Source organism: Stylophora pistillata, chromosome 2, assembly GCF_964205215.1.
Source record: "Stylophora pistillata chromosome 2, jaStyPist1.2, whole genome shotgun sequence".
NCBI lineage: Eukaryota > Metazoa > Cnidaria > Anthozoa > Scleractinia > Pocilloporidae > Stylophora > Stylophora pistillata.
In genome coordinates, this window is record NC_142520.1 from 1,535,959 (window position 1) to 1,561,035 (window position 25,077).

The window sequence follows — 25,077 nt, forward strand, 5'->3', positions numbered from 1 at the left end:
TCTTTGTTTCCGATCACGGGATGATCACGTGGACAGCTTGAGAATCTGCTGGCTTGCCCGATAGCAGTCTCAAGAGAAGCGCGCAAAAATTATTCTGTCTTTTCTGACAGGTTCTCTGCATTTGGACGATTTGATACCTCAGGATCCACGTTTCGACGTTGATATAAATAGTGATGTGAACTCACTCTCTGTAGAAATAATCGACAAGAATCGAACGCACTACAAATGCACGATTTGGGGCCAAAAGATGTCGAGGAAACAAAGACTCCAAACCCACTTGAATTGTGTTCACGGGAAAGGTGAAAAATAACACAAGGCAATCACAATTTTAAATGTGATTACAAACGTGTTTTATCCTCGCTATTGTGACAGATGGATACCACAGTAGGAGCTATGAGAGATACCTAGGTGATCACAGTGTACCAATACCCAAATCAATAGTTTGACCGCAACAAGCGTTCAACAAAACGTTCTAACACAGCTATCTCGTTTCCATAGTCTGTCGTTTCCACTGAACTAGCAGTCAGATGCCAATAGAGTCAAGTGCGTCTCACAACGAAGAAACATTTGTACAAGAGACAGAAGCGACTATATGCGATTACAGTGTGGCGTTGGAATTCTCGCCTACAAATGGATATGCACAGTTCGAAGCGTTCCCATGTTTATGATTGGTTTATGATTTTGGCACATATGTGGACATAAGACATTTTCTATCACAATTAAAAACTTTTCATGATCATGGAATCCAAGAGGTCATTGAGTTTGGAAAGCAAATCTGTGATGTGAGTGCACTGGATTAATTGCCAATTTGTATTTGACATAATTGACCGCTGCTTTATGAAAAATGCATGTTAACGTTAAGAATTACTAAAACCTAGTTTGAATAATAAATTTTATGATAAGCATATACATGTATGTATTTCTCTTGGTACATTTTGTATGGCATGCCTCTAAAATTACACCTTGCCTTAAAACCTTCACATTCAAATTATTGAGAATTTCTTGGAATTATTTGGACTTCAGGGTCATTTACATTGCCTCAAATTCAATTCCCAGAAATTCCCAAGAAATCTACCTTTCTTAACTTCTAGGTGGTTTGTATAGCTGAAAATTCCTAGGAATTCCAAGTCCTCAACAAACTGCAACCTTCCTTTCCCAGAAATTCCCAGTAATTCCAAGCTTTTCAAATCAGACCTTATTTGCATAGTTGGGAATTGGAATTCAGTTTGCAAGGGAAAAGCTTTTTATCAACATTACGGCGTAATGACTTTGTTTTCTTGCAGATAACAAGGAACAGCCTGAAAGTGTGTTTTGTATCAGGAAGATCCTGGAACTTTTACATATACCTACTGTGTTATATTTGATAACCATCAAAGTCATCACAGGGATCCCATTTGGAATTTTTCAGTTTATGTTAATTCTCTTTAGTCTCTATGGAACTTTTTAAGTTGGAGCCTCAGCACCATGGCTTTGTCATGTCTTATGTTGGTGGACTTTCAATAGTAAGTGAGGCAAGATCTGTTTAACTACTGAGTGACCAAGAGAGAATTTCCACTTACAATATCAATACAATATCAAGCAGACAAGCAATGAGAATAAAGTAAAATGTCAATTAGGATATTATTAAGTGATCCAACACCAAATTATTAATGAAACAGATGGTCACTTATTGTTACTCAGGACATTTTCAGTCTGGAGATCTAATGAGTAATTCTCCTAAATGTCTGGCATTGGATTCTTATCATGTTAGTGTGGAGAATTTGGAATAACATCAACTAATAATCCTTTAATTTAAATTTTGCTTTATTCTTGTTACTTCTTTGCTTGGTATTGTATTTATATGGTAAGGAGTAACTATGTCTTGGTCACTGCTGGGATTAAAATGGTTGATACAAAGACAGACAGTGAAGGCATTTTCCATCTGTGAGAAAATGTAGTTTATTGTAAACAGGCTTCTTTGATGATGCTTATCATTAGTCACTTGTCTTCTTACAAATCATGGTCAATAATAATGAATTATTCATTCTTCATGTTTTTGCCTCATTCAAGGACTTATTGTGGGTGTCTTGTCAAGAAGATTTAGTAAGCCTTTTCTGTTGAGAGGTGCCATCTGTGTGATAGCATTGGCTTATGGGCTTTTGGTAAGGAAATTGGTGAAATGCTTTCAAAAGTTAGAAAACACCCCTCAGGAAAAAGGCAAGGTCCTGGTTGTTCACAGATTGGATAATGGTATCCACTGGATAATTCTCTATCCCATGGATGGTGCAGTATGTTTTGCTATCACTTATCTGCTCTTTATACAACTGGGTCCAGTTATTTTCTCTACTAATGTTGAGGTTTAAGCCAAAATTGAAGGAATCTTTAATCAGTGAGCAGGCTATTAGTACTTTTAGTACTTTCGCACAAGTGTTTCTTTGCCCTCAAAGAGGTTTGATATCTTGAACAATGTGTCTATAAAGAATAATTGTTGATTCCATCAACCCTTTATTGCAGCTGTAATAAGTTTTGCTTTCAAGTTCAGAAGTGTTAATGTATTTTTTTTTTCTATTCAATCATTTCCTTGCAGTACATGGTGACAGACATTTACCAGTTTTGTGTTGTGATCATTCCAATGGTAGTTGGTGGGACAACATTCAATGTCATTACAACATCAGCGATGACTTAGTGTCACAGCCAGCAAAACAGGTGCTGTGTTAGGTCTCTCCATGGCAACCAACTCCCTTATAAGAACTGTTTCACCAACCATGGGGAATATCATGTACAAGAATTATGGTTGGTCTTCATTTGGCCTCTTGGACTCGTGGTGAATGCTATTGCTGCCATATTTTTATTTTACCATGGTAAAGACTCATTTTAGTTACCAAGCTTAAGATTCACTTACAGATATTGGTAGACCTTGAGGTGAACTATTTTCATGTACATTAACATTTTAACCGTTGTACAGGTTGGTGGTATCATAATTTATTTTTTAGAGTGCTAGGGAAAATTTGTCAGGGTTTGTTCACCTTTAAGGTGGCTGAACACAGTTTTCGCGTGCGCTTTTGCTGATGCAACTCAGGATTGCGACAAACAAACATACCGTCAATAGAGCGGTTATTTTATTTACTCAACTTGTACCCGCACTATTTGTGCTATTTTTCTCAATAGTTGGCACAGTGTATTGAGGGCTTTAAACTTTTATTACAAAGATATGTTAGATAAGTTAACGGTGCAAACTTAACCCGGCAATTCTCAGCTTTTTCGTCGTTACCGAAAGAACCCAGTTAAATGCAGCGCATGCGTAGTCAGTAAAAAAATTGCGATTGAGTGGAAAATTGCTTTCTCGGAAATATGCCTATTTCTAGAGAACCACTCATTAGAATTTCACGAAATTTGGCAGGAAAATACTTTAGGAAACAAGTAACTGGATTATTGAAAAACATTGATTTTCAACAAAGGAAACTTAGATAATCGAGTGAATCTTCAATGAGGGATAATTAAAGATCTCTCTGGTAACTTGTCAGTATCGTTACAAGTTCGTAGCATACAAATTATAAAGAAAATCCAATTACTAGATTTTGTACAAATAAACAAAACCAATTTTAAAGGCTTCTTTTTATTTATTTATGTTGCTATGGCAACAGCACTCACGTCAGCTTACCTATCAAACAAACAAAGTTTGTGTTGTTAACTGAGTTGCTGCTAGTTTTGTCGACCGAGAGATCAAGAGTTTTAGAGAAAATGGCAAAAGAAACACAGGTATCAAAAACTCTGTTCAGCCACCTTCAACTAAGACACAAATATTTCTTCACACTTCTGTCTGGGGCTGCTAAATTTAAAGGCATACATGCCTTTATTTTAATGCGTTCTCAGGAAGAATAAGATATTTACAAGTAATTCCTCTTGTTCACGTATAGTTTATCAGTCAATAATTACTCAATTACTTACAATATATATTATCAATCACTAGACAACACCTCAACACAGATTCCCTTACCATCCTTGTGCCACATTCTGCTTGCCACATTGATTCAATATTGGAACAACATTTTTCCTATGTTATTGATATCATGTGAACAGCAATGCACTACTTCAGGTTACGTGAAATTTAACTGGCACCACAGAAACACTAACATCAGTTTTTAGTGTCACAGACATAGTTAACTAATGAAATTTAACATTGCAGAGAAAAATAAATTAATCATTGAAGAGGTTAAGATCTTGTGTCTGGGCATCTCATTAAATTAATTTGACCCTTCATTCATAAGGAATGACAGTTTGAAAATACAATTTCAGTAATTTTCCTTGTATGAATAACAAACAAAACTGAACTAAATCTAGACAGAAAAAATGTGATGGGTTTGTGTCTATTTAAGCTCTGCATTATTACCATTATGTATCTGCTAAAATGCCTCCTTCAATCAAGACTAAATTACTAAAAAAAATAAGTTCCTAATCGCTAAATGATAAAATCCTGCTGTAACTCTAAAAATGATTGAGTTGTAAAGTTCACTAAGTTGGCGTCTACTTGTAGTAAGAACTCCTCTAAGAATTCTGTTGTGTTTTGTCATGCCTTCTAATGACCTTATGTGACAGAAATGTTACTCTCTATACGTCAAACATAAGGTGAGAGAAAGTTCATGCCATTCATTCCCAATGGCAATAATAAAGAAAAAAGAATTTTGCTTACATTGCCTACTTATCTGAGCAACTGCAGACCCACCCCTTCCCTGACCCAACAGCAGTCAACTGATAATAAGGTTAAGTTAATGGGGGAGGGATAGGTGTGCAGTTTTTTTGTTTTTTTTTTTTTCAGCGACTGACCTCAATCTGATGTAAACATGATGATTATAATAAAATCAATAGTATTTATCATGACTGTTGAGCTGTTATCTGCAATCCTATTTTGAGGCAGGTCCAGCTACAGAATTGAATTTGGAATGAATGAATAACAAAGAACTGGACGTTAGCTCTTGGCCTACTTGGATGATTTTTTCAGTTTCTCGTAGCAGGAGTGGCACACGCGGACCAGTGCATGGATCCCAAGGCGGCTTATTTCTGACTCATAGCTGCTACATCTGGAAAGCAAAGGAACAGGAAATGTTCTTCACTAATAAAGTAAGAAAAATCGGTTGATGGGGGCAAACTAGTCCTAAAACACGAGTTCCTTTAATTTTTAACTGGAACACATGGAAATCACAATTTCTGCCAGTGAATACCAAAACTGTCTAGAGTATAAGAAAAAACCTATAGAAAGGGAAGCCAAAAGACTATCACTTACCTCGCACTGGTGGCACCTCTCAATAAATTTGAATCTTATTCCACAACCTGAGCAAATGTCAGATGTCAGCAAATTCATCTTTGACCCAATGTTTAGCCATTTGCCGTGCAAAAATATATGCGAGATATCAACTGAAAGGTCTGACTGCAACAACTGTTACTGACTACAACAAACTCCATGAATCTCTGTTTCTATGACATGTGATCAGCATTGATATGCATTTATCAGCGTGAACAGTCCCTACCAACGGCGTCAGTCACAGACCAACTGTAGATTTGCTCCCAAAGTCACCAACATGAACATTAGTATATGATGGTACATGGTTAGCAAGACTTAATAATGATAATTCATGACACTTATCATAATTTTTGATAATTTATTCAAATATATGACCATTGACTATTATGTTTGAAAATTTATAGTAACTGGTGAAATGGGTTGACGAGTTAAGAGCAATTATTTCACATTGAGGTTTACCAAACAGTTTCAAAGAGAAAAGATTTCTGCTTACCTCTGAAATGGTGTCAATGACACCCAGACTTTTTGGAGTTGTGTTTGAGGTCAGCGAATCAGTCATGATAACCCTGAGAAACTCGAATACACATTTCCTGGTTGGGCGAGAGATCAGCAGGCTCTGGGACAAGAACACAGGCTCAGACTCTGTTCCAGGTTCCCCCTCATTCTCACTATCTAATCTAAGCTGGATAAAAAAAAAAACATAACACCATTTCTTAATAATTTGTCTTGCTCTTGTAAAACTCAGCATTCCTGAGCAGTTATCAACTGGATTCATAATTATGTATATACTGACAATGTATTTTTAGCATAAAGTATGATGCAATTCAATTTTGCTGAATTTTTTTAAAATTAAAATATAATTTAATTTGGAAAAATATTAACAATTAAAAACTACTGAAAGTAGAACGTGGGGATATAGATGTATTTTTCCTGTCAGTGAAATATTAAATTGTTGCTATGCAACAATATTGTTGATTCAATATTTTTTTTCACTGTGTGATGATATTGTATGTATTTCATAGATGTACAAGCTCAGAAATATAATAGAATTAAAGTAAAGGTGTACCTAACCCTGATCAGTATTGCCGCAAGATTTTTTTCCATGGAACATTCATCTTGAACCATTGATAATATGACAAAGTAGTAACTGATTTATCAAAATTTAATCTACCACTGATGCATGAAAATATTATCCTTACCACATCCTTTCTTGTTTCTTTTTCCTAGCCCTAAAGTGAAAGCACAGCTCATGATCAGGACTTGAAATAGTGGCCAGAAAACAAGTTCCTAAATTTCAGTTTCTAACCAAGGGGGGACATTTATTGGCATCATTAAGAATGAAGAAAATCTTTCATGTTTTTATCATAGTTAAAGTTGTAAAATTATCATAATAGTTATTAACATTCCAGCTGCTGACCAAATGAAAGATCTATATTTTTATACATTTCAACCTGCAAGGCTATTTTATGTAATAAATTATTTAGAAAGAGTCAAATTTGATAGGACATGAACAGTCATTATAGATAAGTAAATTTACGTACAAGGATAGTTCACAAAAATATTTACATACACTTGTCCAGAGTCATCCAGGAGCAAAAGTAATAGTATTAGAGTTAGCCTTGCATTCACTAAGTTTAGCAAAAGCTTTTAAATTTTTTCAATGGTTTGGTCTACCTGAAGGGATTTTGACTACATGGTCATTTCTTTTTCCCTCCGAGATAAACTTCCTCTGTTCCAGGGGAATCAAATTCTCAGATCCATCCATCTGGACATCGCCATTGAAAACCCAGACATCAGAATCTGGCTGTTTTCCATTAATCTGAGAGATACAAATAACAATCATGCAATATCAAAGTGTAACTCATCTCTGATTTCAGGCATTTTGTAGTGAAGTGGAGGCTCTTGTGAGCAACATCCTTGAAAGTGCTTAAAATGTTTCTATAAGAGAAAATTTTTATATTTTTGGTATGGAAAACTCTATGAAATGTGCTTGTTTGTTTTCATGACTGGCATTTTTTAATATAGTGAGGACTCATTTGGTTTTGACGTGGGACTCATTGATTCCATACTGGGAATCATAGTTTCTGGAATGGCAATCATGATTTTTCATGAGACGAGTCCCAGGAATCAATATTAGTAAATTGTAACAAACTCAATGGAAGTGATTTGAATGTAACATTAGTGGCAAGGGTGAGACTCCAAATGAGAGGGGGGGGGGTTATTGAGATATCTTCAAAAATTTCAAAAATATTGGCGCACCCTGAACTAATATTAAGGATGGGTCTTCAAGAATCCCAACAACCAAAAATGGCAACCTGTTCAAGTGAATAACAAAAACTGGTTATCACTTACAGTGAGTAGCTGGGTGTTTAAGGGTGGTTAAAAATATGTACTACCAGATTCAGCAGCACATTATTAAACCCTTGAGCACCCTCCCTAAGAATGAATATTGGAGAGTAATTTCTTTTACCTTACCTTGACAGGGCAATATTGCCTTCTCTTGACTGGTGGCTGTTTCATGTACAATCTGCACAATTTGTATATGTATTGTGGAAGAAATGTCTCCTTTGTCTGGGCTATCCACAGTGCATTACAATTAAAGGCATTAATAATTCTTTGCTGGCTCCCAAGTGTTTTGGTTGTGACAAAAAAAGACCTGTAGTATGTAAAGTATAACAGAAACTTTTACATTCATTTTAGTACATTGATTTGTTTGTCATTTTGAATTGTGTACACTGTAGTTTATTAGTATACTGTAAAACCACTATTCCCCTCTGCTAAGATGCTCCCCCTTAACTTATTCCCACAGATCCATCAACAAGATGTGATAATAATGATAATAATAATAGTTGTAATAATAGTGATAATAACAATAACAAGAGAAATGAGAAGGGAAAAAATATCCTGTCCACCAGATTGCTTGAAAAAGATATTCTTGATGAAAAGAAATCAACCCCCCTCAATAGTGAAATGGTCGGCCAAAAGGTTGTCAGCCCCCAAGCAGTTGAGAAATGGAACTCGCATAATCACTGCTCCTAATTCATGTTCGCCATATTTGGAAACTTCAGTGATCAATAAAAATGGCGGCCGCGCTATCAAAGTGCCGTAGTTTTAAGGAAAGAGTTCTGCATTTCAAGGTTAAAAGTGCAGTAAAAGTAACAATAATAAAAAGAGAAACATCAGCGTGATGCTCATTTTTTTTTTCTTTTTTTTGTGGAGGAAGAGAAGCTTTTCATCGAGAAATCGTCCTTGGAAGAATTCAAACTTATTTTCCTCACGGCGAAGCCCATGGTCTGTGGTGAAATTCAACCCACAATTTTGCCCAATTTTCAGGTGCATTTTGCAGCCTATGGCTCCAAAAATCACGATTTTGAAAGGGACAATACGGAACCTTTATTTAGATCTTTCTGAGGTCAACATCCCTCATATAACTGAAAAAAAGATTTTTTAACCCAAGTGATGACCTCGACAGTCTAACAAAAGGCTGCAGCCCGTTCCTATTTGGCTCTCTTTTGACCTGTGTGAAATGTTGGCTTGCGGCACTCAACGGGTGAACCACGCGCCTGAAAAGGAAGGTTCTGTTCTCGCAGGAAGCTCCCTTGTTGCTCCCTCATGGACTTCGTGCGAAACCTATACTACCGTAGTTACTAAAACAAGGAATGACCTACAGTGAGCTACAATGAGTTACCGTGGGAACAAAGAATGACCTAAAATGATCCACAATGACCTAGACTTGCTCACAAGTCGCGCTTTCGGGCGCGTAGCGCGAGCCGAGCCGAGCCGAGCGAGCGATAGCGAGTCCTACCATACCAGAACAGAGAACCAAGCGAACGACTTTGAGAAAGTCTAACAATGACCTACAATGAGCTATTATGATAAACTTCTCCGTAGAAGCGACGAACGCGTGTATCTTAAAGCTTCCTGAGGTCGTTCCCGTTACAAAGGTTGTGAAAAGATCGGGTTACGGAGTTGCGAAAGATAGCGATGATTAACTAAATTACACGATAAAATCACGTGCGTAACGCAAGTGTGTTGCTGCGTTGTTCGTGACAGTAATGTTACTTTATTTAGTAGAGCCAGAGGGTTCTAGAATCTTATCGTGTGACTATAGAAGTAGATGAGGCTAAACGTAGTTTTTAACTAGTTTTCACAAGCGAAGAGAGTTGGATATCAGACGTGATCAGTTTCGCGGCGCTGTGATACGTGACCTTATTGATGGTTTGATCCGAAAATATCAATGAGTAAAAGGTGTTGACAGGCCAAATACGACTCATAACCTCATGATAGTGTGAAATTATGAGAGGCTTGTTATATAAGACCCTCAAAAACATCTTAAGCCAAAGGTTTTTCGCATTTTCATTTTATCCTAATCGTCATTATACATGTCTAATTATAATACACCGTAAATTTATCTCCAAGCCAGAAATTCTGTTATCATTTGGCCTGTTATTCAGTAGACAAAAAGCAAACACGCCTCACATCCACACATGTCTCCTGTTTTTGTTCTTTTTTTTTTTGCCTTTTTTTCTAAAATCTTCATTTACTTCATTAGAGGAATCTTACTGTAGCTCATTTAGATCATTGTAGGTCATTCCTTGTTTTAGTAACAACGCCTATACCACTCTTGGTGATGGGCAATCCCTTTGATAGACTTTGATGTAGATAATCTGCAATTTCTTTTTTTGAACAATTTCCATCAAGTAAACGTTGAATATATCTAAAATATGTATACATACTTTAAGTTAGCTTCGTCTTGTTCATCATCGAAGTTCTCCACGTGGGCGTTCAGTATATAACCAATTGGGCATTTCACAGATTCTTCACTATCTGGAACAAAGCCACCTACTGAAATTTGAAAGTTGGTAACGGCTTCGAAACCTGAACTTTTTTCGTACCCAAGACAGAAATCTATCTCCACAAGGCGATTTGGGTCAATCTCGCGGGTTCGTTCCATAGCTTCATTATTCGTAGCGGATGGCTAATTACCTGGTGCAAATCATGTCTTGGGCAGTTATGGTGTAGAACTAAAAGGGAAAGAGTCGTATTTGAACAATCTTGGCCTAAACAGGATGCAGACCGGTTCCTTGTTCCCTAAAAGGCAATACAAAGGAAATGATTAAAAGTGGAGAAACAGTGGTGGTAGAAAGATCATGCCTAAAAATATAATTGTATTTCAGTCACGTCTCTGCAGTGGAGTACTTTGGTTACTAGAAACCAATGATTTAAAAAAATGTAAAAGAAGGAATTCAAAATCTCGTAAAGCAACAATGAGTGCTTTGATTATGAAATTCTGTTCTGACCAACAAGAATGTGAAGGGAAAAACCGTTGATTACGTTTTAAATCATAAGCGAACAAGGAAAGTGTGTTTCCGGCACTATTGAGGTCATAAGAGAATGGAAGCGATGAATAGAATGGTCAGAATCGTCTGCTTCGATCGATCTTCGTGAAGCCCAACTTATCCATAAATCTAACACAATAAACGTGATGATCTGTAACTATATATAACATAACTTTAATTATTATTTTGTTATCGTATCTTATCTTTTTTAAATAAAGTAAAAATCTCTCGTAAGCGACCACCCTTGGTGTACGAAAAACTGGTAGCTTACGATAAAAATAAAAAAACTTGAATGATTAACGTGATTACATAAAGATGTTTACCTATTGAGCAAACATTAAGAAAGTAGATAAGGTTTTTTTCACCTGAAGCTGATCAAGCATCAACTTTTGGGAAATGTACAGTAAAGTTTACTTGTAAATGTGTCACTTGTTAATGAACATCAATGAAATCACAGACAGCCCAAACTCTGCGGAAGTTCGTTGAATTTATAAGAGAATGTATGAAAAATAAAAAAAAGCCAAAGTACGTCCTAGATTCCATTTTTCGAAAAAAAATTGGAATAAAAATGACTTACCTTGTGTCTGTGTTTTGTTATTTACTGTCTCCTCGCCTCTAGTGCCATTTTTGGGGGTGGAAGTGGAACAATGAATAATGAATAACGGCTTGAAAAAGAAAATGAATAAGGAATAACGGCTTAAAAAGAAAGTGAATAATGAATAACTAGGGTTTAATCGGGAATAAAGAATTATACCAAAAAAGAATCGCGCAAAGAAGCGATAGAGATCACGCGCTCGAAACTTGCAATCTTCGTCAAATCTTTGATGTCTTTGATGGTTTTTATGACCTTTCGGTGCCTTCCAGTCTCAGATTCTGGTCGCAGTATTTAATTACAGATCCTTTTTTGCCAGCCGATTGCGTAACTTTTTCCCGATTTCTGTCCTCATTGGTGCGTGCTTTTTATGTTCGTTATGTCATCACTGTCTGGTTTGTCTCTTTGTGACTGTCTGCCTCGAGTGACGTGTCAGTTTCTTTTAGAGTGTCGAAGAGTAATCGAACAGTAATCTGCAAATAGGAAAAAAAAGAAGAGAGATTGCGACAGACGGTAGGTTAAATTCAAGTTTGATATCGTAATCGACATTCGGTTCATGTTTAATTGTCTGTTATTCACTACAGTTCATACACTATCAAAATTGCATTATTATTTCCAGGTCACGTTCCCAATCCTGGTCGCCTGAAAGGTCAAAGCGAAGCTCAAAACGGTCGAAAAGATCGGAAAGGTGAGTCAATTTTAAGTGCTTAAATGTTGATTTATTATAGTTTTCTGTTCAGTGAATTGTTTCACATGCTGCAGCCAATCTTAAAACGCGAAATGACTGACGTCCACCGCAGAACAAAACTGAGCTTCCTTCGTCTTTTATTTAGTAACTATTATTAATAATAACCCGCAAAATACCGTTTATTTAATAACTACTCGCAAAATACCGTTTATTTAAAAACAGCCCGCAAAATACCGTTTCGCAAATTACGATTTCGTTTCGAAAAATAGCTAGAATTATTAATATGAAAAATTTCCCAATAAAATACACCAAAACATGTGCCATTAATTAGCGCATCGGGGAACTGTCTCGGAACTGTCTTCGTAAGCAAAATTGGCAAAGCACGTGGCGAATTTCAAGATGTCAATCCCACATTTCCGACGGAATTACTAACTACTTTTATCCAACTTTCTTTTCTACCGGCGAAACATACACTATCGAATATATGTGACCCAGTAACTGCTGTAATTTACAATATATTGCAGAATATTACACTGCTAATAATAAGCAACTATTCCCCATTGAAAAAATTTTCCCTAACCGAGACTCAATACATAAAGCTAAAGACGCTTTCTTAATTTCAAAAGGCACAACACTTGTAACTCATGGTCTGAACATTCGAGAAGAAACATACTAACTATTCCTTTTCGTATTAGTTTTCTTTCAATGTTTTCTTTATATTTTTTGTTAGCAGCTAGTTTTATTTGTCTATCATTACTATCTTTCTAAGTGGAGCCCCACGTATTTCCGTTGTTACGTAAAAATGTCACCTTTATTAAAAAAAAAAAAAAAAAAAAAAAAACATCGCACCTGAAGAAGGCTGGTTTGGCAAGCCGTAATATAGTATAACTTTACATTTCTTCCTATGTTGTATCTATCTTTGCTTCTATACTATGATTTTAACTTGTTACACCGATCAGTTTACTAGTTTGATTTAAACATATGAAGTTCCTCAAAGCAATAGTGAACAATTGATTTCTCATCTACATTTTTGTTGGCACATCTCTTTCAGTTCTCAACACCTGTCACGATCACCAAGGAGGCTTGGCAGATCGCAAGATAGAACAAGGTGACGATTTGCATGTATTTTATGGCACCTATTTGATCAAAGCTTTAAACTTACGTTCAGGCCGGTTTCATACAATATTGAAATAAAAAACAGACGATTACGGCTAAATGGATCATGAGAGAGCAAATCGGTGCTGGTTTACGCCTGCCACACTACTAGTATCAGTATAGCAGCTATAAAAATAGACCCTTTACTCTCAGTGATAAGTAAAGGATTAGAATCCTTTATTTAAAAGAATGTTAATTAGAACTTTGGGTTAAGGTAATGATCCGCATATCAAGGATAGCGCTGAAAGGCAATGCACGATGGAATATCAACTTTTTTCATTTTAACAACTAGTTATCTCATTGGCCTGACTCAAAAACCGCTAAAAAGTTAAGTTCAAGTTGCATTTTGTCTAATACTTTTTAAGTTTTTAAGTATATTTGAGACCCAATCGCACAACATACAATTTTTAAAAGATATTGTATTTGGGGAACTTCATCAAAGAAGCAAAATTAATATCTATTGTCTTCTGCTATTCTGATTGGTTAAGCACAAACATTACCTAAAATCTCTTTGATGCAAATGGATTTTATTTTTGTAACGAGCTCCTTCCCTATTCTTGAAATCAAAGATATTCTATGTGGGAAAGAGCCAGTGCCACGGAACAATGAAGTTTGCTACCGTTCTTATGTGGAACGTAACTTAATATGGGCACCACATTTATTTCTTTCATTAATTTCTTGTGAGTGTCTTGGTTGATCCTGAGGTCGATAAATTTTTGTTGTTATTGTTATTATCTTTTTCGGAACTGGCCATTTTGTCTTATCCATCATAGCGATGGACTCATCTCGTGAAAAAAAAAACCATTTTGATGTCTTTTGTTATCGATTTGTTCTCAGCAATTCCAAAATCCTTGTACACTTCGAATCAACTTCGAAGGATTTGTACTTGTCAGTTTAGACACTGATTTATATGCTTACGTATGTAAATCAGTGTCTAAACTGAAAATTGGTGTTTTATTCCTAGATTTCAGCGCTCTAGGTTTCAGTCAAAGTCCAGATCACGTTCATCGGAAAGGTATCATTTTGAGATTACCGAATCGCGCCGAGTTTCCTATAATAAACCAAAGTCAGTATAAATGTTGTGGTCTGTTTAATTTCGATTAATTTTTGTTCACCAAGCTCTCGATACCTTCTCCAGTATTTTAAAGTAAAGGAGAACCTAGCGAAAAGTACATTTTCAAGAAAACAATGCCTAAATATTGTTTTGAGAAAATAACATCCGTCCGCCCCTTCAACGCCTTTCCCTTTCAACATTGCGCAACACACTGGACTCAAACTGGACAAAACAATTCAGGATCGGTTCATACAATAACTTTTGAAAATAAGCACCGATTAGGCGTGGAACTAGCTTACAGTCGAGGCTCATGCGGGGGAGTCTCATTAAAAATGTTTGCATGTGAAAAGATTTTCCCGCATGAGCCTCGACTGCAGGCTAGTTCCAGTTCAATACCATGAATATGAATATTGTCGTCCTTTAACTATTTTCTACATTGACATATATTCTGTGAATTAATCGGCAATCGATCGGCAAGCAAAGAATTCGGCCCTGGCATACGGCAAATTCATCAGGAAATACGCTTTTCAAAGGTTCATCCCTTAACTGTACATGTCATAAAAAAATGAGCCTTTGCGATCCTTTGGTGGTACTTTGACTGTTTCTAGCAAATGCACCGCTTACCGCTCAACTAGCTTTAACGTGTTAAAGAACCTTAATTTCTTGTCGCAGATAATGTTTTCTATATGCTATTTCCTCCGTGTATCGGACAAATCCATTGGAACTGCGCTTCTGTTTGAAGAAAGGATTGTTTTAAATCTCCCATTTCAAAGGGGATTAATTGATTTATTAATGAATGATCTTTCGGGAAGAGTGTTCGACAACATACTGTCAGAGACAAACGCAAAGAAGATACTAGTCAATTGCCGTGAGTGACAATATTTCCACATCGGAAAGACTCAGTAAAATGTGGTTCTTGGGTATTTACCATCAAATCTACCAAGAATTCGCGCTATTATATTGTTGAATAACTATGTTGTTTTGATCTTATATACGTTATCAATTAAAATTCCAGTGTTTTTTAGGTTGCGTTATAGAGACGAAAGACTCAATCCGATGATCGAAAATAAGAATATCAAACATTATGATGCTTAGATATCTACCAATAATTTGCGCAAAGTAAATAGGACTATGGAAAAAGGTATGTATCGAACGCCATCGTAAGAGCTTTCCGTCGTCACTGCTTAAAGTTCCTATAGTGTAGATGTTTAGTGTACATTTTTGTTCAGTGTACAGTATGTAAAAATAAATGCTCCGCCTATAAGGCTGATATCTAAATAAACCTCGGGCTGGAGTTAAGTAAATAAATACGGTAATTAGATTGAACATGACGCTGATGGTTTTAAATCATATTTTAATTGAAGTGAAATCATCTATTTCACAATAAAGCGAATTAGAAACTGCCCAAAAAACTCAAATAAGGAATAATGAATAACGAGAAAAATTTAAAAATGAATAATGAATAACCTCGAAAAAAATTAAAGGAATGATGAATAAGTGAGATCCAATTATTCCGCTTCCACCCCCGACCATTTGGGCCATTCCATATAATATCCCCTCCCCCCTTATTGAAGGCATGGGATTTCCGAGGGGGAGGGAGAGGGTCACCAGATCGAGTCGGCAAAACTAGCCATTCCAAAGCAACCCGCTCTGGTGCTAAATTCGTGTTAGGCCTTTAGATGACGGTGCGTGCGTTATAAGTATAGGAGCGGTAAAAAAAAAAATCGCACGTTTTCACTTAAAATTGGTAGATTAAATTCCCTAGCGAACTTTCTAATCCCGATAGATCATAGTGGTATATTCCTCACGAAAGGAAGGCCATTGCACCAGGTAGATGAGCTCAAAATTCTTGTAGATGTCATTCTTACCTCGTTCTTTAAGCGAAATTAAAAGTGGAATTCAGGTATAGCGATCAAATATCCTTCAGTTATTCCCTTCAACATCTCAATATTTGATTCAAAATTTTTCTCATGTTCCAATCAGTCTCTTTCAGAACGAAGAACAACCATTAATTTCTTTAATTATTTTATTTAACGTTATTTATACACGGGTAAAAACATCAGGACTTAAAGCAAATACTAAAATTACATTAATTACAGAGAATGTTTAGAAATACATTTGATGATAAAAATTAACGGTAAAAAACTACGACGTTTCGAAGTCTGCATGACCTCATTATCAAGTAAAATGTTAAAACTGATGTAAAATTGTAGCTCTGAGATTATATACAAATAAAATGTGATAACTTCATTAGAATAATGAGCGTTCATTGTTATTGGTGTCAGATCGTGCAGTATATGTTTAAATAAATACTTTTGCACGTATTGAGTCAGACTGCGTGTTTAACTTTGGTTTTTGTTCGCGAATGAATAACATTTCGTGGATTAGGCAGTCCATTTTCCCGCGGCATTTCTTGAGAACGGAAAACATTTTCCCCAGGCCAGCGGACGCTACACCGTGGGCCTCCCTCAGATGCTTGCCAATGACAGAGGCTTTATGTTCTTCTATGCGTTGATGAAGATGGCGTGTGGTATAACCGATATAATCCGCATCGCACGAATCACATTTAAAAGTGTAAACAACGCATTGGTGGTTAATTAAAGCGGGCTTCTCTTCTTGTATCTTGAGCTTTCCCTCGATCTTACGACTCGTGAAAACTGGTTGTAGGTCAGTTCCGATTTTCCGGCCAAGATCTTTCAGCTGATGTCTTACTGTGTCGGCCGATTTTTGGTCTTTAAATGGTAAAGTTATTCTAACAGGTTTTTGTGTAGCCGCGTCAGGTTCAGTTGGGGTTTCGTGACGGCTTTGGATCGTAGAACTCGTGTACCAGGCGATAGCTGAGTTGATGAGTTTCACTGGGTACTTAAGCTTAGTAAACATCCGCTTGAGATGCTGGCATTCCTTGACGCGGCTACACAAAAACCTGTTAGAATAACTTTACCATTTAAAGACCAAAAATCGGCCGACACAGTAAGACATCAGCTGAAAGATCTTGGCCGGAAAATCGGAACTGACCTACAACCAGTTTTCACGAGTCGTAAGATCGAGGGAAAGCTCAAGATACAAGAAGAGAAGCCCGCTTTAATTAACCACCAATGCGTTGTTTACACTTTTAAATGTGATTCGTGCGATGCGGATTATATCGGTTATACCACACGCCATCTTCATCAACGCATAGAAGAACATAAAGCCTCTGTCATTGGCAAGCATCTGAGGGAGGCCCACGGTGTAGCGTCCGCTGGCCTGGGGAAAATGTTTTCCGTTCTCAAGAAATGCCGCGGGAAAATGGACTGCCTAATCCACGAAATGTTATTCATTCGCGAACAAAAACCAAAGTTAAACACGCAGTCTGACTCAATACGTGCAAAAGTATTTATTTAAACATATACTGCACGATCTGACACCAATAACAATGAACGCTCATTATTCTAATGAAGTTATCACATTTTATTTGTATATAATCTCTGAGCTACAATTTTACATCAGTTTTAACATTTTACTTGATAATGAGGTCATGCAGACTTCGAAACGTCGTAGTTTTTTACCGTTAATTTTTATCATCAAATACATTAATTACATTGTTAATATATTAATCTACTACTAATTCAATCTAATAAAAACAAAATTAAAAAAAATAATAATAAAGTGCCTACCGTACTTTCCATGAATGCCGTGTAATTAATTAAATCATTTATTATCAAAAAGAAAACCCCTACAGCCGGATTTAAAACTAGCAAGAGTTTGTGCTTCTCGTACGGATTAGTAGGTAAGCTGGTCCACATCGCTGCACCACTGTAGCTGAAACTGTTTCTTTAGAAAATTGGTGCGGGGGAGTGGAAAAGCTAGTTTGCCCTCACAATTCCTAAGAGAGTAGGTAGGTATTGCATTCCTATCAGTAAACATTGGTTTTAAATAATCAGGGGCGAGAATAGTAAGAGAATAGTAAGAGATTTATAGACCATCGGTGGCTGTTTTTAATTCTCGTTGAAGATTAAGTTTTTACCAGCCTAGTTTAAAAAAAAGATGAAGAATAAGTTAAAATACGCACTGCGCGATTCTGTAGTTTTTTTAATTTGATAGAAAGGGATTTCTTGCAATTCCCCCATACGACACTACAGTAATCGAAATGAGGTTGGAATAAAGCATTGTAGATGCATAAGAGCGTTTCAAAAGGAACAAAAGATCTGATTCTCTTCAAGATGCCAATGCGGGAGGCAATGTTTTTGGAAATATGTTCGATATGTAGGCTCCAGGTTAAGTTTTCATCTATATATACTCCAAGAGATTTCGTAAATTCTACTTGTTTTCTGGGATCAACGTCAGTAGTAAAAGACGGGAGTCTATCAAAAGTATTTAACCATTCAGTAATTTTAGTTAGATCATCGTTCATATTTTCCTCTAAATGCGCAAAAGTGTTACTGGCAAAGGTCAAATGGGTGTCATCTGCATACATTCTGGGACGTGAATTAACGAGACAGTTAGGTAGTGATTGCGGAACGAAGAAAAACTACTGCTACTTGAAAGTAACCAAGGCATTCTTCTAGGATAGCGCTGTCATAAAGAAGAGAATGCTATGGAATTAATTAAACAACAACAAACATATGAAACATATGTATGAACTGCGGTTATGAAACGTATATATGCACGATCCTTCGCAGTAAAGCACTATTTGAGCAATAGTGAAAATCAGACCTGAAAAAAATTTCAGGCCTGTACGGGATTCGAACCACTGACCTCTGCGATACTAGTGCAGCGCTCTACCAATTGAGCTAACAAGCCAACTGGGAGCAGGTCATCAAATTAATTCGGCATAAACCCGTAGATGATAAATCAAACAACAACAAACATATGAAACATATGTATGAACTGCGGTTATGAAACGTATATATGCACGATCCTTCGCAGTAAAGCACTATTTGAGCAATAGTGAAAATCAGACCTGAAAAAAATTTCAGGCCTGTACGGGATTCGAACCACTGAAGGATCGTGCATATATACGTTTCATAACCGCAGTTCATACATATGTTTCATATGTTTGTTGTTGTTTGATTTATCATCTACGGGTTTATGTCGAATTAATTTGATGGCCTGCTCCCAGTTGGCTTGTTAGCTCAATTGGTAGAGCGCTGCACTAGTATCGCAGAGGTCAGTGGTTCGAATCCCGTACAGGCCTGAAATTTTTTTCAGGTCTGATTTTCACTATTGCTCAAATAGTGCTTTACTGCGAAGGATCGTGCTATATACGTTTCATAACCGCAGTTCATACAGATGTTTCATATGTTTGTTGTTGTTTGATTTATCATCTACGGGTTTATGTCGAATTAATTTGATGGCCTGCTCCCAGTTCGCTTGTTAGCTCAATTCAAAGTTGGAATGTTTATAATTGTTTACGTTTTAAAAAAGTTTTAAAACATTTCTTGGCTGCAATATTGTCAGATATGAAATTCTCACAATAATATGAACCCAGCGACTTTTACTTCAGTTGGATGATAAAGAAGCATATTTTCCATAAAATTGTAGTTCTTTGGCAAAAAATGGCTTGCAAGTGTAAAGATTCCTGCTGTTAAAGATGACACATTTTGAAGAAATATCTGATAAATACGTTGTACCCGAATGAACAGCGCGCATTATTTAAATAGCCTTGGTTTATCGCCAACCATATGGAGTAAAGTTGAACCCTAAGCCAAATTGTTATAAGTGAGCAATTTACTCACAGTAATCCTGCGATTGGAATAGCACTCCGGGATGGATAAACATTGACATGGCAATTACAGTAGCGTGCTGATCAGCGGTGCAATGAATAAATTTTTGTAGCGAGCCGTACGTAGGTGGTGATGCGAAGGCAGGCATTGTGACGTTAAATTTGAGCGCCAAAGTATAGTGAAGTGAAGTTTTAGTAATGGCGGGCGGCTCGAAAGCAATGGAAAGGCATCATGAAGCCTGGTAGTCCGTAAGCCTTGTGTATCATTCAAAGAATAGAGTGATAGAAGATAGGGGCCAGGTGGAAAGTGTAAAACCAACTATGTTGAGTGCGCAAATAAATAAGCATGGCAAAGGGAGTTTGTCAGTTTATAGAGCGGGGGTTTTTAAGTGTTGTATTGGAATAGCGAGTTGCTTTTAGACTTAGGTATGGTTGAGAATATAACAGAAGGGCTATGGGTGCTCGCGAATGAAATTTGGAAAATGCAAATATAAAAAAGGAGATCACTAAGATCAGTAGGGTTGATATCGGTACTGTATAAAAGATAAGTATAAAAGAGATAAGTAGGTAGTGTATTTCCACAAAGCAGAAAAGCAGACGACTTGAAACTAATAGAAAAAGATATTTTTTTAAAGCAATAAAGTAGATGATCGATCGTTATAAAATAAAGATGAAATCTCAATTCTCGTCTAAAGGATCTTACATGAAGTACAGAAGTGTCTAAGGAGAAAGGAAATAAGATAAGAGCGTTAAAATCTAAGGAGGATGAAAAAAAAAAGAAAAAAAAAGAAAAAAAAAAGAATGTTCTCTTTGTTAGAAACAACCGCTGGAGTTCGAACTATGATAGTCAGATTACCAATCCAGCGCCCAATCGCTGTACCATGAAATTTTACAAGTGATTCCAATAAACGTCTGCGCATCTTGATGTTTCGATCGTTTGATCATCGATCTAACTCGTGGATATATTTTGCCTCTCAAACTGGAATGTAAGGACGCTACTTGAAGGAAAGTATTATTCTTGGATAATGTTTATTTGCTTGCTTGCTCAACAGCCAGCCAACAACTTTCAGTACTCGATCAGTAAGCGGGGAAACATGCACAATGATGCATTCCATTCCAAGCTTATTAAATCTCTTTAATAAGTATATATAATTGACCGCTATTTTAGATAATAAGCTAAAATTCAAATCGATAGAAAATAAATAATATCACGCTTTCATGCTTTGGTAATAAATGGTATTCATTTGATAATCATTTGGTAATAATCTATCCTAGACGGTGTTACATGAGCAAATTGGTCAGAAATCAGTCCTAAGAGTGTATTGGAAATGAGTTATTTCCATATGGCATGAGAGAAGCTCCCGGCCATGAATTTGCATGAATTGAAAAATTGATGGCAAAAGCTACACGAAATCCATGATTCTCGTGGATGCATGTGATGTGCCATCAAAAAGATAAATTCCTGGGAAAGTTGGAACAAGTACTATAAAATGGTGTTGGAATTAATTCGAACAGTAAGGATTAATTAATTAATCAGCATTACTTAATTAATTAATTGATTAATTAATTAATGTTGAAACCTGGGAGTTCAGGACCGACCCATCCATAGTGGTTTGGTCGATGATATTGTTCAGTGCTTTTTAAATTAGGGAGGGAGGGACTTGCAGAGGTTGGTTCAATGTAGCACATGCACCAAAGAAAGACCAAAGAAAGGTTTGAGGAGAGTTTTGTGTGATTGAATCACAGATCCTGTTGCCTTAAGTAAGATTCCTTGAACAATTATCTGCTAAACCCATGCCCATTCCTGACGCAGTGATTTGATGAATAAAACAATTTGCTAACCAAAAAGGTGCTTCCTGTTCTGCCAAGAATCGTTGACCGTGAAATAGTGCTCAGAAAGAACAAGAAAGTAAAATTGACTTGTTTTAAAAAATGCTGTAGATTTATCGAGCAACCTTTAAATGAAATAGTGGGTTCATTTACAATAATTTGTAATAAGGGGAAAGGAAGGGTGTTGAAAGTGTGAAATGATGAAAATGAAATGTTAGTTGTTCAGTAATTCGAGAATTTGCCCTGCAAATTGACATAACTGCACGGCAGTTATGTCAATCATAACGCAGGTAGGCAGCATTAAAATAAAAATGATCATTACTTCTGTTTTATTTTCCTATATATCTACAAGATATTCCTTTGAGATACTAAATTTTGGAAGGACGTACAGGGAAGAAAGAAAGCGAGATATCAACCAGGGAGCAAGTGGTGGGTGTAACGCCTGCCTGCCTGCCTGCCTGCGAAATAAAATTTTACTGAAGAAAGTACCGGCTAAAGGAGACTGATGGGTTTCATTGAGGGTCTACACTGGTACTTTTTTTTTTTTTATTTTCTTATATCATTACAAGATATTCCTTTGACCTGCCTGATATTGGGTGAAACTTTTCTTAACTTGATATAATTACATTGGAAATAAAAGGAAAATAAAGACAAAAATACACGAGAAAAGAATAGAAGGAAAATGAAAGATTTTAATTATGAAGGAGAAAAAGTCCTAGATAGAGTTTCTAAGTTTCCAAACAATGCAAAACTGGTTGAGTTTGGTTCAAGTTAGCTGCATTGTCACATAAAGCTCCATATAGCAATCTTTAGTGTCCATAAAATCGCAAAGAGCCCTTTTTGTTTTGTTTTATTTTTTGAAGGATTTCAAACTGCAAGGAAGCCAATTCAAGGCAGTACAAAAATTTAATGATAATAATAATCAGCACCCCTGTACTCTGAGGCACCTGTGCAAACAAAGGGGGGACGCTTGTTCTCACGCATGCCATGTCTCCGTAACTCATGCCAAAGCGGCCAAAGTGGAATCCCAGGTTTACTACACCCAAGGGACCTCGGGAATAAGCGCGCGACTCCGGGAAATCACAGGCGCTGGAGTGGCATGCGTGCGAATGAGCACCCCTGCACTCTGACGCACCTGTGCAAACAAAGGGGGGAGGCTTGTTCTCACGAATGCCACGTCTCCGTAACGCACGCCAACGCGCGCAAAATGGAATCCCAAGTTCACTAGACACAAGGGACCTCGGAAATAGACGCGCGACCCAGGGAAATCACGGGCGTCGGAATGGCATGCGTGCGAATTAGCACCCCTGCATTCTGAGGCACCTGTGCAAACGAAGGGGGGAGGCTTGTTCTTAAGCATTCCACGTCTCCATAACGCATGCGAACAGATTCAAAACGCAATCCCAGGTTCATTAGACCCAAGGGACCTCGGGTATAGACGCGCAATCCCGGGAAATTACGGACGCCGGAGTGGCATGCAGGCGAATGAGCACCCCTGCACTCTGAGGCATCTGTGCAAACGAAGGGGGCAGGCCTGTTCTCACGTATGCCACGTCTCCGTAACGCATGCCAACGCGCTAAAAATGGAATCCCAGGTTCACTAGAGCCAAAGTACCTCGGGAATAGACGCGCAAGCCCGGGAAATCACGGGAGCTGGAGTAGCATGCGTGCGAATGTGCACCCCTGCACTCTAAAGCACCTGTGCATAGATGCATCCGTGATTTCTTAGAGTCCTGCGTTTAATCCCGAGGTCCCAAGAGTCTACTAAACTTGGGATTTGAGTTTCAGCTTTGTGGCATGTGTTACAGATGTGTGGCATGCGCGAGGAGATGCCTCCGAGATACGTTTGCTGGGGTACGTCTTATGTAGTGGAGGTACTTCGTACGCATGCCATACAGGCGTCCGTCACTTCGCAGAAGCGTGCGTTTAATCCCGAGTTCTCAAGGGTCTACTGAACCCGGGATTTGAGTTTCAGCTCTGTGGCATGCGTTACAGATCTGTGGCATGAGTGAGAAGATGCCTTCCGGATACATTTGCTGGAGTACGTCGCATGTAGTAGAGATGCTTTGCACGCATGCCACACAGGCGTCCGTGATTTCTCAGAACCGTGCGTTTAATCCCGAGGTCCCCAGGGTCTAGTAAACCCGGGATTCGAGTTTCAACTCTGTGGCATGCGTTACAGATCTGTGGCATGCGTGAGAAGATGCCTCCGAGAAACTTTTTACACTTTTTTGTCTGTGCTGAATAATTTGTGATTGATTTTCATTTAAAATAAATTGAATTAGAACATCTTTTGGTATAATTTACTAAGTTGCTCTCTCGATAGATTTTCTAAATTTGTCTATTCATTTTGTCTATACTAATGTAAATATTTTTTTTTTGATCTGGAATCACTCTCCATAATATTATTACGTGTTTTTTCCTTTAAGTACTTTGAAACATATGAGTGAACTGCGGTTATGAGACGTATATAAGAACGATCCTTCGCAGTAAAGCACTATTTGAGCAATAGTGGAAATCAGACCTGAAAAAAATTTCAGGCCTGTACGGGATTCGAACCACTGACCTCTGCGATACTAGTGCAGCGCTCTACCAATTGAGCTAACAAGCCAACTGGGAGCAGGCCATCAAATTAATTCGATATAAACCCGTAGATGATAGTATCGCAGAGGTCAGTGGTTCGAATCCCGTACAGGCCTGAAATTTTTTTCAGGTCTGATTTCCACTATTGCTCAAATAGTGCTTTACTGCGAAGGATCGTTCTTATATACGTCTCATAACCGCAGTTCACTCATATGTTTCATATGTTTGTTGTTGTTCGATTTATCATCTACGGGTTTATATCGAATTAATTTGATGGCCTGCTCCCAGTTGGCTTGTTAGCTCAATTGGTAGAGCGCTGCACTAGTATCGCAGAGGTCAGTGGTTCGAATCCCGTACAGGCCTGAAATTTTTTTCAGGTCTGATTTCCACTATTGCTCAAATAGTGCTTTACTGCGAAGGATCGTTCTTATATACGTCTCATAACCGCAGTTCACTCATATGTTTCATATGTTTGTTGTTGTTCGATTTATCATCTACGGGTTTATATCGAATTAATTTGATGGCCTGCTCCCAGTTGGCTTGTTAGCTCAATTGGTAGAGCGCTGCACTAGTATCGCAGAGGTCAGTGGTTCGAATCCCGTACAGGCCTGAAATTTTTTTCAGGTCTGATTTCCACTATTGCTCAAATAGTGCTTTACTGCGAAGGATCGTTCTTATATACGTTTAAGTACTTTATAAAATTTTTGATTATTTTTTTTTATTCATACTATATATATTTTTTTGATTTAGATTTACACATTATTAATTTTCATACTTAATTTTTCTTGTTGATATATTCAAATTATTTCGTTACCCCCCCCCCCCCCGACGCAGCCCCAAACAATTTCTTTACAAAC

General features: G+C 37.3%; 2 protein-coding genes and 1 long non-coding RNA gene across 11 annotated transcripts; 2 read left to right on the top strand and 1 right to left on the bottom strand.

Annotated features, from left to right (window-relative positions):
- Window positions 1–53: 53 nt before the first annotated feature.
- Window positions 54–8,461, top strand: LOC148736604 (solute carrier family 22 member 18-like). Of its 4 annotated transcripts, none has more exons than XR_015996280.1 (5): window positions 56–782; window positions 1,284–1,502; window positions 2,050–2,141; window positions 2,567–2,840; window positions 4,895–8,461. XR_015996280.1 is itself a non-coding variant. In XM_088747679.1 (4 exons), exons 2-4 carry the CDS (start codon window positions 1,434–1,436, stop codon window positions 2,663–2,665), a joined length of 270 nt encoding a protein of 89 aa, XP_088603805.1. In that variant the 5' UTR covers window positions 54–782; window positions 1,284–1,433; the 3' UTR covers window positions 2,666–4,668. The 4 variants fall into 4 exon arrangements, 2 of the variants coding, with proteins under 2 accessions (XP_088603805.1, XP_088603806.1); XR_015996281.1 differs by having other exon boundaries at window positions 65–782; window positions 2,567–5,097; window positions 6,506–7,894; XM_088747679.1 differs by lacking the exon at window positions 4,895–8,461 and having other exon boundaries at window positions 54–782; window positions 1,284–1,503; window positions 2,041–2,141; window positions 2,567–4,668.
- Window positions 3,801–11,437, bottom strand: LOC148736605 (uncharacterized). Of its 5 annotated transcripts, XR_015996275.1 has the most exons (7): window positions 11,195–11,437; window positions 10,015–10,369; window positions 7,754–7,934; window positions 6,953–7,097; window positions 5,772–6,507; window positions 5,261–5,307; window positions 3,801–5,057 (listed from the first exon to the last, which is right to left on the bottom strand). XR_015996275.1 is itself a non-coding variant. In XM_088747662.1 (5 exons), the coding sequence occupies exons 2-5, from the start codon at window positions 10,230–10,232 to the stop codon at window positions 6,446–6,448; spliced, it is 606 nt and encodes a 201-aa protein (XP_088603788.1). In that variant the 5' UTR covers window positions 10,233–10,369; window positions 11,195–11,437; the 3' UTR covers window positions 3,801–6,445. The 5 variants fall into 5 exon arrangements, 1 of the variants encoding a protein (XP_088603788.1); XR_015996276.1 differs by lacking the exon at window positions 5,261–5,307; XR_015996274.1 differs by having other exon boundaries at window positions 3,801–5,307.
- Window positions 11,438–11,640: 203 nt separating this feature from the next.
- On the top strand, window positions 11,641–23,412 carry LOC148736606 (uncharacterized). 2 transcript variants are annotated; one of them, XR_015996288.1, is made up of 4 exons: window positions 11,641–11,722; window positions 11,829–11,897; window positions 12,949–13,005; window positions 21,990–23,412. It is a non-coding gene; the product is annotated as an uncharacterized LOC148736606 (long non-coding RNA). The 2 variants fall into 2 exon arrangements; XR_015996287.1 differs by lacking the exon at window positions 21,990–23,412 and having other exon boundaries at window positions 12,949–13,911.
- Window positions 23,413–25,077: the final 1,665 nt, after the last annotated feature.